The sequence below is a fragment of the Fusarium keratoplasticum genome, chromosome 1 (genome assembly GCF_025433545.1).
Source record: "Fusarium keratoplasticum isolate Fu6.1 chromosome 1, whole genome shotgun sequence".
Taxonomy (NCBI): Eukaryota; Fungi; Ascomycota; class Sordariomycetes; order Hypocreales; family Nectriaceae; genus Fusarium; species Fusarium keratoplasticum.
The window spans coordinates 2,452,948-2,465,239 of record NC_070529.1 but is presented as its reverse complement, the minus strand read 5'-3'; the positions used below and the strand labels follow the sequence as shown (position 1 = coordinate 2,465,239).

Genomic DNA, 12,292 nt, shown 5'->3' with positions numbered 1-12,292 from the left:
TAAAATAAAAACTGATTTAAGCCTTGACCATGAAAATCTGCTTCTTGTTAGCGAAATAGTCCAGCAACAGGGCAATAACTGGGTTGTACGGACCTGGTTCAACGCCTTGGTATCCAACACAGCCTGCCTCTTTTGCGCAATAAATCGTGACCGCACAAAGTTCCTGCTTCCCCGAGGAGTTGATGTTCCGGATGGTGTTGTCACCCCGGTTCCTGGGATAGACGGCACAGGCGTTGACTCTTGCGTGGCAACGGTGCTACTCGACTCGGACGCAGCCTCCTCCTTCTTGCGCTTCTTGTCCTTCTTTTCCTTCTTCTCCTTCTTGGACTTCTTGCCCTTCACCTTGTCCTCCTCCGAGTCTTCGGGAGACCGGCTCTTGTCCTTGGACTTGGATTTCCGCTTCTTGGAGCGCTCTTCCGACTCCTCTTCCGAGACCTCTGCAGACTTCTTGCGCGACTTGTCCTTCTTAGACTTCTTATCCTTCTTCTTGGCCTTGGCGTCGTCCGTGTCGGCGCTGCTGTCGTTCTCCTTCAGCTTGCGTTCCTCCTTGCGTCTCTTCTTGCTCTTGGAGTCGGATTCTCGGCTGGAAGAGTCTTCGTCGTCTTCGCTGGCCTTTCGCTTCTTCGACTTCTTCTCCTTTTTAGATTCCTTCGGTGCTGGGGCGGATTCCATAACCACGTCTTCGTCTTCGTCCTTGGGTGTCTTGGCTTCCTCATCATCCTTCTCCTTCATCTCGTCGCCCACAAGGAGACCGCCGTAAACGAATCGCATCGGTCCGTATCGTTGCTCGACAAAGTGATGGGTCTTGACGGCGAGGCGCGCCTGCTGGTCCTCCACAACTTGGTCCTCTGTCTTTCCGTTGAGCCTGCTGAGCAGGTCCTGGAAGACATCGAGTCCTGTAACCTCGTCCTCCTTGGCCCTGCTGAAGCCCAGTCCCTTCATGTCATCCTTGAGAACGACGCGGATATACGAGGCGTTTGCAGCCGTGTGCAGCTCCGAATGCGGCGCATTCTCAGCTCCGAGGAACTGGCCCGGTTGCCAGCCCTGGGCACGAAGGATCTTCTGCCCAAAGGTGTTGGTGTCTCGAGTCCATTTGGTGTTGTTGGGATCCTTGTTGATCTTTCGTCGGCTGTAGTCAATAGGTTAGTGAGCATTCTCAGATGAGCCTGACCAATGCGACAGTCTTACATCTTGTTCTCTGCAAGGAGTCCCATTTTTGCGACTGTAAGGCTTGAAGAAGGCAATCGCTGGCTTGAACGGGTGCACGTTGGAGAGTTCGCTCTACAGAAAAAAGAGGTGGGCGGTGGGGATGTGCGTCGCGAAAAATATCTTATCGCAGGTTTTTATTGGTCGATAAGAATGTGCATGGCCCCGCCAGATCCGCTAGCTCACCTTTCACCGAGGTTCACCGATACATCAAAGTCTCCATTCATTTCAAGGGCAAAGATTCTGTTTCAAGGAAAGCAACCAACGTAGAATGGGAATATGTGATGCAATTCCATGGCCTATCGAAGCTCATAAATCGACCTCGAATATCAGCAAGTAGTAACAATGGCATAATCTACACGGAATATCGCGAGATACTCGTCTCCACGACACCTGAATCCAGTTGCCCAGGAACCCAATATGAAAGCAACCAACTCCAGCTCCTCCTCATGAGCTTGTACTGTAAGCAATATGTCAGTCTAGTAGTTGAGCTCGCCACCTCCACCACCAGAAACCTGGTCCAAATCTTCGTAGCTCTTCAGGCTTCGTCCCTGTACCGCCTCACGGGGACCTCCAGCAGCTCCGCCGGCACCGTCTCCCCATCGAGAGCCGCCCATACGGTTGCGGCCACCGTCGTAACGGTTTCCGCCACGGCGGTCATACGGACCAGATCGATACTGGCCGCGGCCTCCGCCCATGCCTCCTCGGCGAATGGGTCCTCCAGAACGGTCGTCACCCATCGGGTTCCAACCACCGGACTGCATATTCGCAAACATGGGAGTGAAGCCGCCAGGGGGCATAGGGAATCCAGGCATGCCCATCATGCCATTCATGGCAAAATTCTGGAGATTGAAACCACGGGGTGTGCCAGTGTTCGACTGGCCATTTGCAGGTGGGAAATGACCATTCGAGTTGGCATCTGTCCTCGATGGTGCAATATGTGCAGGATCGATAACATATGCGTTGATTAGGTCAAACTAGAGATTCAGTTAGTTGGTGTTGCTCAGGTCTGAGTAGGGGAAGACAAACCTCTTGCTTGATGCTTTCGAGCCACTCAGAATGGCGCTTCTCGACGTGCTTGCGCCAGAAATGCTCCTCCTTGAACAGCTTGGAACATTCTGGTGCCTTGCACCGCCACTTGTGTTCATCCTCTTGCTTGACATGCTTGGAAAGCTCCTCATCAACAGCCTCGTCCACAGGACGGCCGCCAAGCTTCCGGATGTCGACAGAGTGAGGGTCCAGGATCTGGGTCAACTTGTCTTCAAACGTCTTGACCCAGTTGAAGGCCCGGAGAAGCTGTTGTTCGGTCTTGTTGGACGCGTTTCGGAACTTCTTGTCCCCCTCGGCAGGTTCGTTCTCTGGCTCCTCGGCTCCTTCTCCTCGCTTCTTGCCAGGGAAGGGCTCACCATTGGCGCTGGCCCGGGCCACCGCCTTGGCTGCAGAAGACAATGTGCTGCGTGGTCGGCGCAAGTGACCGCCTGGGCACTTGCGCGTAAGCTCGTGAATCGAGTCACTCTCAAAGACACAGAAGAAGCAGAAGTTGAAAACTCGGCGCAGGTACTCGATCAAGAGATCGAGCTGTTTCTTCTTGACTAGGAGATCTTCGTCATCAATCTCTTCGTCGTCCACGGCACCCTCTTCCTCCTCTTCCTCAACTTCAATCACACCATCTTCTTCTTCGTCCATGGCTTCATCCATGCCCACCTCGCGCGTCTTCTTGACCTTCTTGACCGGAGTCGGGGGAACGGCCGGCTGAAGCTGACCAGCATTCCTCAGGTCCTCGACCTTTTCTTCAATCTTCAGAGTGGCCTGGAAATCAGAGCCAAACTCTTCCTCAAACTTGTTGACAATTCGCTGAACAAGAAGCAGATCCTTGTCAATGCGTTCAGGTGCCGAGAAAAGATCCCAAAGAGCCTTCTTGCGAGGGTGAACAGGCGGGCTGTGAACTCCAACATGGCAAACAAAATCACCCCGGACCTCGTCCTTGACCGTCTTTCCATTGATGGCTTCCAGAGCTTTGTCAGCGGTTGATACTGGCTGAGGCGACGTTATCTGCTCATCACCGTCTTCATCCTTAGGGTCGACACGGTCAACTGGCAGTGCCGTTTCTGAAGAAGGATGAAGCATGACCCATCCGATTCGGTGATAGCGCTTGCTGGGGTTGGGATCAGAAAGAGAAAGCCACTTGAAGCCTCCCTCCTCCTCTCCGAGATGCTCCTTGCAGAAGGCCTCAAGGTTCTGACGACTGACGTGAGGGGCGATAGTCTTGATCAAAAGAGTAGGCTGAAACTGATTCTCGTCTCGAATATCAGCACCGTTCGCTGGTACGAGATCACCAACACCAAGAATCTCATTAGTGGCCGTCGCCTCGCCCTCTTCCTTCTCAACAACACCCCCGCTGCCATTGCTTTCACTCTTAGGAAGACCTTCCAAAGAGAAATCATCAAAGGTGCCAGACTCGAGGTCCTGTTCCCACTGACTGTAGGCGCCACGTCGGTGCTCGTTGAGTTTCGCCCGGAAATCATCACGGATTTCGGGGACATATCGCTCCTTGAACCACTGCTCCCTCTTGTGCTCCGAGACAAACGCCCGAGCCATCTTGGCCTGCAACTCCTCCTTGTAAGCGTCATAGGCCGCCTGAATCTTGGCCTTCTCCTTTTCACGGTCCTCTGGGCCACGGGCTCTCTCGGGTTCACGTCGACGACCAGTGCGAATTCGCTCCTTTTCTTCCTTGATCTTCTCATTCATTCTCCACCATTCACCAAAATATGAGAAGCCAACCTGGTACGGGAGCTTGACAGGATCGGCCAGTGGGTTGACTGTGACATTGCCGGAGGAGCTAGCCTCCTGGCCAGGAACATATCGATCAATGTTGGCGGGGGGTGAGGTGATACGACGTCGGTCGTCACGATCGCGATCGTCTCGACGAGATCGCGGCTCATAGCGATCAACTGTGGCGGGTGAGCGAGATCGGCGGCGGTCGCGACGTTCATGGCCTGGGAATGGTGAGCGGTGCTGTTCAGTGTGATACGAGCCAAGTCCAAAAGACTCGAGGTTGCACGACGAACCTGGTGACCGTCCACGATAAAAGGAATCGCCTCGATCGGCGCGATCATCTCGGGTGCGCGAGTCATCGCGACTCCAGCTTCTCTCAACGGGAGAGCGAGCCGAGGCATCTCGAAAAGACGTGTACGAGTCCATTGTTGGTTTCGGTAAGGAGGACGCGACGTGGCATGGGAGTAGGTAGCTCTTTAAGGTAGAGATGAAAGTCAATTCTTCGCGGCGCGGGTGTCTGAAAGTGAATTGCGGACTTTGCCGAGGTAGTGCCTATTATTTGGCAACATGATTGCGGTTAGAGAGACGATCCTGAAGAATGTTTGGACAAGGAATAGAGCCAGAAGCAAGAAAACAAGTAGGGATGCCAAAGAGGCGCCATGAAGAAGGTGGCTCTAGGGCGACGCGCCCTGAACGAATGACAAGAGATGAGAAGAAGAATGAGAATAGAATGAATGTGGCATGATGATGGTGGCAGGAGGACAGGGACGGCTGAGGGGACAACGCGAGGCTGCGGATGCGGCTGGGTCGACGGTTTGAAACGTTGTAGAGGGAGAAGGGAAAGAGAGAGAAGGATACTCAAAGAGTATGGGGGAGACAAACTAATTGAATGAGCGCGACTCTGGCAATGAAGATGGCGCTGAGCTGGAGGAAGTTGCGCTCCAACAGGCCTCACCTCGGGGCGATAAACCGATACGAGGAAGTGAGGTCAAGTGAAGTTGAAGAAACTAAGTTTACGTTGGTTGGCTGGGAGCGAGTTGGAGGTTTGGTTTGCTGAGCTGGCCCGGCGCGCGCGCGATTTGAGTGGGGCCTGCTTGTTTGACAAGGGGGCTCCTGCTCCTCCGATGGATGGACGTTTGCGACCGGCTGCGGGCCCTGATGCAGCCGTTCCGGGGAAGGTGTCGGCAGGTACGTACCTGCTTCGCCAGTCCCGTCTTGGGGCATTGGGGCAATCACTGATTGCCCGGTCGCCGCTTCCCTGGGAATCTCCGGCCTTTGTCGGGCCAATTATCTTCTGGTATCGGTCGGTAACCGGCGAGTGTGCCTGGGAAGGAGCGTGGCGATCTCCGCCTGCACCTAACAAACAATCCGGGGGTGGTTTCTTACATCATGCTCCGGCAAAGCCTCTCCCACTCTTGCAAACAAGAGGCAAACAATAATGCAGCTGACCGCCATCAGAAGTGGCTCAGCTTCGACTTTTCACATCAATGCGATTTTCTCATATTTTTTGAATAATTACCACATCCACTTGCGCATCGAGCTCTTTCAATACTCCGCATCGTCTTCTGTCTTCCATCCTCGGCTTGGTGCAGATAGCTCCTCCCCCACGACCGCCCCACTCTTGCTGGCCCATTATACAGCACCCGCCTTCCACGCATGATAAGAGGTCGCGCAGCATATGAAACCCTTGGATAGCCCATGGCTGCTAGAAGAATAAGTATTCGAAGCATTCAAAGACTCTCGACATCTTTCTCCCTCATACTTTGGGGTTTCCACCGACAGAAATGGCAAAAATGGACACGGATAGCGGCACCAACGGTTACCGCTATAACGTGGCGGTAGAGCACTTCAGGGCGAGAGAGTACCCTATGCTACAGGGTTCGTGTCTGAAATAAACGTTTCCATATTAAACACTAACTTGTTTAGACTCCGTGTACCTCGATCATGCCGGCACAACGTTATGCTCCAAGTCATTGATGAACGCTTTCACATCCTCAATGATGGAAACGATATATGGCAACCCCCACTCTGCCTCCCCATCATCTCAGAACTCAACCTCCCGAATCGAAGATGCTCGCATGAATTTGTTAAACTTCTTCGGAGCGGACCCAGCAGAGTACGATGTGGTGTTCGTTGCCAATGCCACCGCTGGTGTGAAACTGGTAGTTGACGCCATGAGAACTCTGCCCCAAGGCTTCTTATATGCCTACCACGAGGCTTGCCATACCAGCTTAGTCGGGGCTCGAGAGGAAGCTATCGACAGTTCGTTGATCGATGATGGCAGCCTTCAATCTTGGTTAAAGGGGAACTCTCCCTTCATGGATACCGCCTACGCCTCACCACCCTCGACACTCTTCTCATACTCAGCCCAGTCTCACATGGATGGGAAAAGATACCCTTTAACATGGAGCAGAGATCTAAGAGAGGCTCACCGAAATTCGAAATCTGGCCTGCTCACATTGTTGGACGCATCCTCGTTTGCCGCCACCTCACGTCTCGATCTAAGTGATCCTAATATTACGCCCGACTTCATCGTCGTCAGCTTATACAAAATATTCGGATTTCCCGACCTTGGTGCTCTGCTTGTTCGGCGGTCTTCAGAATGGGTATTTGATCATCGAAAGTATTTTGGTGGCGGTACCGTGGACATGGTGGTGTGCGGAAAGGAGAAATGGCATGCACCAAAGTCGCATTCTCTCCACGAACGATTGGAAGACGGCACGCTTCCATTTCATAGTATAATTGCTCTCGATATTGCTATGGAAGTACACGAGCGATTGTTTGGTACCATGGACGAAATCAAGTCCCACACCTCGTACCTCAGCCGGCGATTGTTAAGGGATCTGATCGAGTTACGCCATGTTAATGGCGAGCCCGTCTGCGCAGTCTATACCAAGGACTCGTCTGGAGTCGAATCATTGGGAACTGGCCCTGTCGTTTCCTTTAATCTGAGGAATAGCCGTGGTGCCTGGGTTAGCCTGACTGAATTCGAGAAGCTTGCGAATCTGAAAAAGATGCACATTCGAACAGGCGGATTATGCAGCCCGGGAGGTATTGCTTCGGCCCTTGGGTTACAACCCTGGGAGATGAAGAGAAACTTTTCTGCAGGCTTCCGATGCGGAGCGGACAACGATATCATGTCAGGGAAGCCAACGGGCGTCATTCGGGCAAGCTTAGGTGCGATGAGTACCAAGGCAGATGTAGATCGCTTCGTCGACTTCATCAAAGAGTTTTATCTGGAAACCACGTTGCCGACGATCGAACCCATCATCAGCACTACGAGTCCAACAGTTATATCCGAGCCCCCTCGGCTCCAGGTGAAAACCATCACCATATACCCAATCAAGAGTTGCGCTGGCTTTTCTATCCCGCCCCGGGTTTCTTGGGAGATTCGACCTGAAGGGTTGGCCTGGGATCGCGAATGGTGCTTGGTACACCATGGTTCTGGCCATGCGCTTAACCAAAAGAGATGCCCCAGGATGGCTCTATTACGGCCACGCATTGATTTTGACAAAGGAGAACTGGTGGTATCATACCACGGGAAGCGGCGCGACAACCACCCGCATCAGATTTCTATACCTTTGTCGGCCGATCCCTCAGTTATCGACTCAACACTCGACCGGCAACGATCAAGAGTATGCGGAGAAGAGGTATCCGCGCAGCTCTACACCTCAGAAAGCATCAACGGCTTCTTCTCGAGCGTTCTAGGAGTTCCGTGTGTCCTAGCACGTTTCCCTCCGGGTGGTCTCGGCCTGAAGAGTCGCCTTTCCAAGGCACAGATACAACGATATCAGCAGCCCAGCAGGATGAGGACTCTTCCAGGGGCATTTCCAGACGTGCCGTCGCCCCCTGACTCTGACTCGGAACAGAAAAAGCCAGCAAAGATCCTGCTCTCGAACGAGAGCCCCATTCTCATGATACACAGCTCAAGTGTGGATGAGCTGAATAGGGAAATTATGGGCAGAGGTGGCAGCCCTGTAGAAGAACGAGCATTCCGAGCTAATATTGTTCTGGAACATGCTCCTGGCACCAAAGCATATACAGCCTTCGCCGAAGATGACTGGGGCTCTGTACACATTGGCCGCCAAAACTTCAAGCTCTTGGGTGCGTGTCACAGATGCCAGATGGTCTGCATTGATCAAGAGACAGGCGAGAAGAGGGAAGAGCCGTTTGTCACGTTAGCGAAGACAAGGCGTTTCGACGGCAAGGTCTACTTTGGGGTTCATATGCGACACGACTCTTTTGTCCAGGGCGACTGCACTACGAAGGAGACGCAGTACCCTACGATTGAAGTTGGAGATTCTGTGTCTGTGAAGCCGAGAGACTAGGTCGTTAGATGATTTGAGAAGAGATGGAAACGGATCTATGCAGTTGATACATGTGAATACGTCAATGAGATACTTTGATGCATTCATTACTCAGGGCAACGATGATACAGTGCGCAATTAACAGGACAGGGTCATTCTTGGATAAGTGAAAGTGCCCCTTCGCGGCTCACTGCTCTGAACCACAGATCCCGCATCACTTGAGCCTCTTCTCGGCCACGCGGTCGAGGTTGAACGCAGCACTGATCAAGGCGAGATGACTGAAAGCCTGGGGAGTGTTGCCCAGCTGCTCGCCGCTGCGCGCAATCTCCTCGGAGAACATGCACAGGTGGTTGGAGAAGCCCAGCATGCCCTCAAAGAGGTTGACCGCCCGAACCAAGTACTTGGGCTCGTAGACGGATGCGCGGGTCATGGCTTCGACGAGCCAGAAGGTGCACATGCTGAATGCGCCCTCGTGGCCGCCTACTCCTAAATACGATCCCGCTACATTAGCTACTCTTCTGTCAAAGTGGGGGTTCTTGTATCAGGGGACCTAACCGTCGTCGGAGAGCTCGGTGTCGTAGCGGTATACCAAGCCGGTGCTCGTCAGACCGCCCTTTTCAGGGGGCAGGAGGATGCGGTCGAGTGTGTTGAGGAAACGTGGATCGCAAGGTGAGATGAAGAACACGAGGGGTGCAATGAGGATGGAAGAGTCGAGCATGGTGTTGTTCTGGAAGCTCTGCACGAAGGACTTCATCTTCTCATTGTATCCTTCTCAAGAGTTAGATCGTCCAAAACCACGACTGTGAAGTAACGGATCTTACCCTTCTCCATGACACGTTCGTAGAGATTGTCCCTTGCTTCCATCCACTTGGCACGGTTGGGACAGGGGAAACATCTCTTTTCTGCGAGACGAAGGCCACGGTCAAATGCAACCCAGAGCATGATCTGCGAGTAAGTAAAGTGCTGCTTGTTGTTACGGACTTCCCAGATGGACATGTCGGGATCTTTCTTGTTAGAACGAGCCTTGTTTCATATTGTCCCTTACTCACCATCAAGAATTGTCAAGACGTAATCTACGATTGGTTAGTGGAGTTTAAGCATCAAGATGGTTGTTCGACTTACCAAGAATGTCACGCACAGCCCTCCAGACATCCCAAGGAACTGGCTTTCCGTACTTGTTGTACAGGTAGATGGCATCCATCAGCTCACCGTAGATGTCAAACTGCTGATGAAACGCTGCGCCGTTACCAATACGAACAGGGCTGCTACCACGATATCCCTCGAGGTGGTCCAGGGTGACCTCGGGAATGTCGGTGTCGCCACGGATGGTGAACATAATGGGTAGACTGCCATCTGAGCCTCGTGAGTGGACGAAGCGCTCCATGATGAACTCCATGTAGGCGTCAGCTTCGGCCCTGAAGCCGAGACGGAGAAGAATGTAGATGGTGAAGCTGGAGTCTCGGATCCAAGAGTAGCGATAGTCCCAGTTCCTCACCCCGCCGATGGCTTCGGGGACGGAGAATGTGGGTGAGGCGATAATCGCGCCAGTAGGTTCTGCAATGAATCAGCATGAGTATAGGGGGGACATGAATTTTGTTGGCATATATACCGTATGTCATCATCTTGAGAATCATCAAGCTTCTCGACACAACTTCTCTCCATCGGCCCTTGTACTTGGACTGCGAGATGAAGTTGTACCAGAAAGTCTGAGTATCGTGCTGCTTAGCATCCAAGACCTCGGTGGAGATATGCTCTGTGATGTGATTGTTGATATCATTTCGAAGGACAAAGGAGATGGCCTGGCCTTCCTGGATCTGGATGCGAGCAACAAGACCCTCACCGAGGGTTCCAGAGCGCTTCTCCTTCTTGAAGGTGATGGCAGGGCAGCTGTTCTCCTCCTCTCCCTTCTCGAGTGCGACATCGAGCTGGAGTTTGTAGTCCTTGCTGTGGAAAGCGGCGACCTTGCTCTTGGTATCAGATGATATGTGACGCTCCTGGTAGAGGATGGTTTCATGCGGGTCCTTTCCGTAGTTGAACGAGGGGAAGATTTCAACATCTGGCTACGTTAGTTCCATCCTTCTCTGAAAATAGTAGAAATAGTACCAAGAGTTAGAGTGCCTCGAATGCATTCCACTCGACGGACAAGCCACCTCTTGAGCTCCTCCTGGACCTTGGTGGCCTCTCGGTAAGCGTTCAGCTTGTAGCCCCTAGTCATGACCTGGGCACTCTTTGGGCGAGGGAAGAAGTCCACCAGGTCCACGACTCCATCTTCATGAATGGATCTGGTCTGAAGGATGCAAGAGGACGGCAGATACTGTTGCTTTGTGGTACAGTTGAAGTCATCAGGGGGAGAAATGGAGAAGTGACCGCCCTTGTCCTTGTCCAACAACCGACAGAACACGGACGGAGAGTCAAAGTCGGGCCTAAAGAATAAGTTTTAGCCGAGGGATCTGAGATTGGAGGCCAAATGCTATTCCTACCAACACATAAAGTCGACACTCCCATCGATCCCCACAAGGGCACAGGTGTGCATGTTGCCAATCATTCCATAGTCCTCAATTGGGAGGTATCCTCCCGTCTGAGCACGACGGGAGCCTCCTGGATGCGCTGCAGAGCATTGGGAAGCCATTTTCGGTGAGATGCTGCAAGTTGATGGACAGCTGAGGTTCTGAAGCTAGATAGCTCGGGGATGATGTAATGGACTGTGTAAGTGCTTCCGCAGTGGAATCGTGCAGCCCCGAGAGTCCCGGCGAAGCAAAAAACTGGATCTGCGGATATACGGGAAAGATTGAGCAGTAACAGTATCTCAATCCCTTCAGAGGTTCCAGAGAGATCGTGAAAGGGAGCTGAAAGAGCATGCGGGGGATGGAGCTTATAAGCTTTCACGATGCTTGGCTCACCCGGTGCAGCTCAAAGCTTGGTGTGGGTGACCAGACCATCACAGCGACCATTGCCAAAAGCAGCACCCAGCTTCTTGTCCACGTGCAACTCAACGACTAATAAGAGCTGACCAACAAACCAAGTTCTTTCTTCTTTCCAGTCTGACAAGCAGCGCATGCCGAGACTTGGGGGACTGAGACTTGACTTCCAATGGCCATGGTTTGCTGGGAGCGCCACTGATGGTTTAGTCAGTATGCAGGTATCGCACTTTGGGCATTATAAAGACTTGGAGAAGGCATTACATGAATTTTACTAAGGTATTTATCAGAAAGCAAGATGGCGCACCTTTTCACCATTTATGTCCTAGACTCTTTGAACCAATGTGCTTAAAAGCGTCTCCTCTCTGCTTCCATCACTCATGATGAAATGGATTCATGACTACCCAGATCGCATGCCCTCTCGCCTCAATCAATCTACTAAGGGATGTGAACACGGTAAAGTCGGGCAGGACTTGGCAAGGGAGTACGTCTCCAATGGAGCTCATATATGGTGAGCACCATGGCTGGCTACCCGGTATGTATGTGGAGGTCTGGCCTGGCAGTCAACGATTCGACCTCAGCTTTCTCAAAAGTTGGTAGGTATTAAAGCCGCAGCCATCGAAGCAAGGGGCCCTTTCGACCAATTCGCTGAAACGCTACTTTCATACAACGTTCCATGGAGGTAAGCCGGTTTTATCCAGCACATTTTTACCATGTTGTGGCACATACCTCGATTCAGATGGGCGCTTAGGTGAGATGAATATGAGTATGAAGAATTGAAGATGGGAATTGCCGAGAAAACTAGGCTTAATCGACCCAATCGGTTCTTTACCAGGATACTTCTCATGGCAGCCGCCTCTACTCTGCGCACATCTTTGGACGACCTGGTGGACAACCTGGTTGACATCCGCATAGTACCTACAATGGCAATTGATAATGACACAGTATCTATGACTACAAGTTCCAAGCACTGTTGCACACGGGCACGGAAGGTCGGCCATTGTTGTGCCAAGTAAACGCCATGGCGCAAAAAAAAAAAAGGGTCTCGGAGTCAATACGGCAAGCTTCCCATGATTGAGACATGAG

At 52.3% G+C, this 12,292-nt stretch overlaps 4 protein-coding genes across 4 annotated transcripts; 1 reads left to right on the top strand and 3 right to left on the bottom strand.

Annotated features, from left to right (window-relative positions):
- Positions 1–16: 16 nt before the first annotated feature.
- NCS57_00073100 (G-patch domain-containing protein) lies at positions 17–1,256 on the bottom strand (the record flags this gene model as incomplete). Its single annotated transcript, XM_053050811.1, has 3 exons — positions 1,189–1,256; positions 94–1,129; positions 17–37 (listed from the first exon to the last, which is right to left on the bottom strand). Exons 1-3 carry the CDS (start codon positions 1,212–1,214, stop codon positions 17–19), a joined length of 1,083 nt encoding a protein of 360 aa, XP_052919326.1. The 5' UTR covers positions 1,215–1,256.
- A 429-nt stretch (positions 1,257–1,685) lies between these two features.
- NCS57_00073000 (C2H2-type domain-containing protein) lies at positions 1,686–4,407 on the bottom strand (the record flags this gene model as incomplete). The annotated part of the gene is made up of 2 exons (XM_053050810.1): positions 1,686–2,183; positions 2,236–4,407. 2 exons carry the CDS (start codon positions 4,405–4,407, stop codon positions 1,686–1,688), a joined length of 2,670 nt encoding a protein of 889 aa, XP_052919325.1.
- A 1,358-nt stretch (positions 4,408–5,765) lies between these two features.
- On the top strand, positions 5,766–8,309 carry NCS57_00072900 (Molybdenum cofactor sulfurase; the record flags this gene model as incomplete). Its single annotated transcript, XM_053050809.1, has 2 exons — positions 5,766–5,859; positions 5,908–8,309. The coding sequence occupies 2 exons, from the start codon at positions 5,766–5,768 to the stop codon at positions 8,307–8,309; spliced, it is 2,496 nt and encodes an 831-aa protein (XP_052919324.1).
- Positions 8,310–8,502: 193 nt separating this feature from the next.
- On the bottom strand, positions 8,503–10,917 carry NCS57_00072800 (uncharacterized protein; the record flags this gene model as incomplete). Its single annotated transcript, XM_053050808.1, has 8 exons — positions 8,503–8,798; positions 8,844–9,056; positions 9,110–9,292; positions 9,338–9,361; positions 9,411–9,842; positions 9,898–10,344; positions 10,392–10,711; positions 10,769–10,917. The coding sequence occupies 8 exons, from the start codon at positions 10,915–10,917 to the stop codon at positions 8,503–8,505; spliced, it is 2,064 nt and encodes a 687-aa protein (XP_052919323.1).
- Between the last annotated feature and the right edge of the window lie 1,375 nt (positions 10,918–12,292).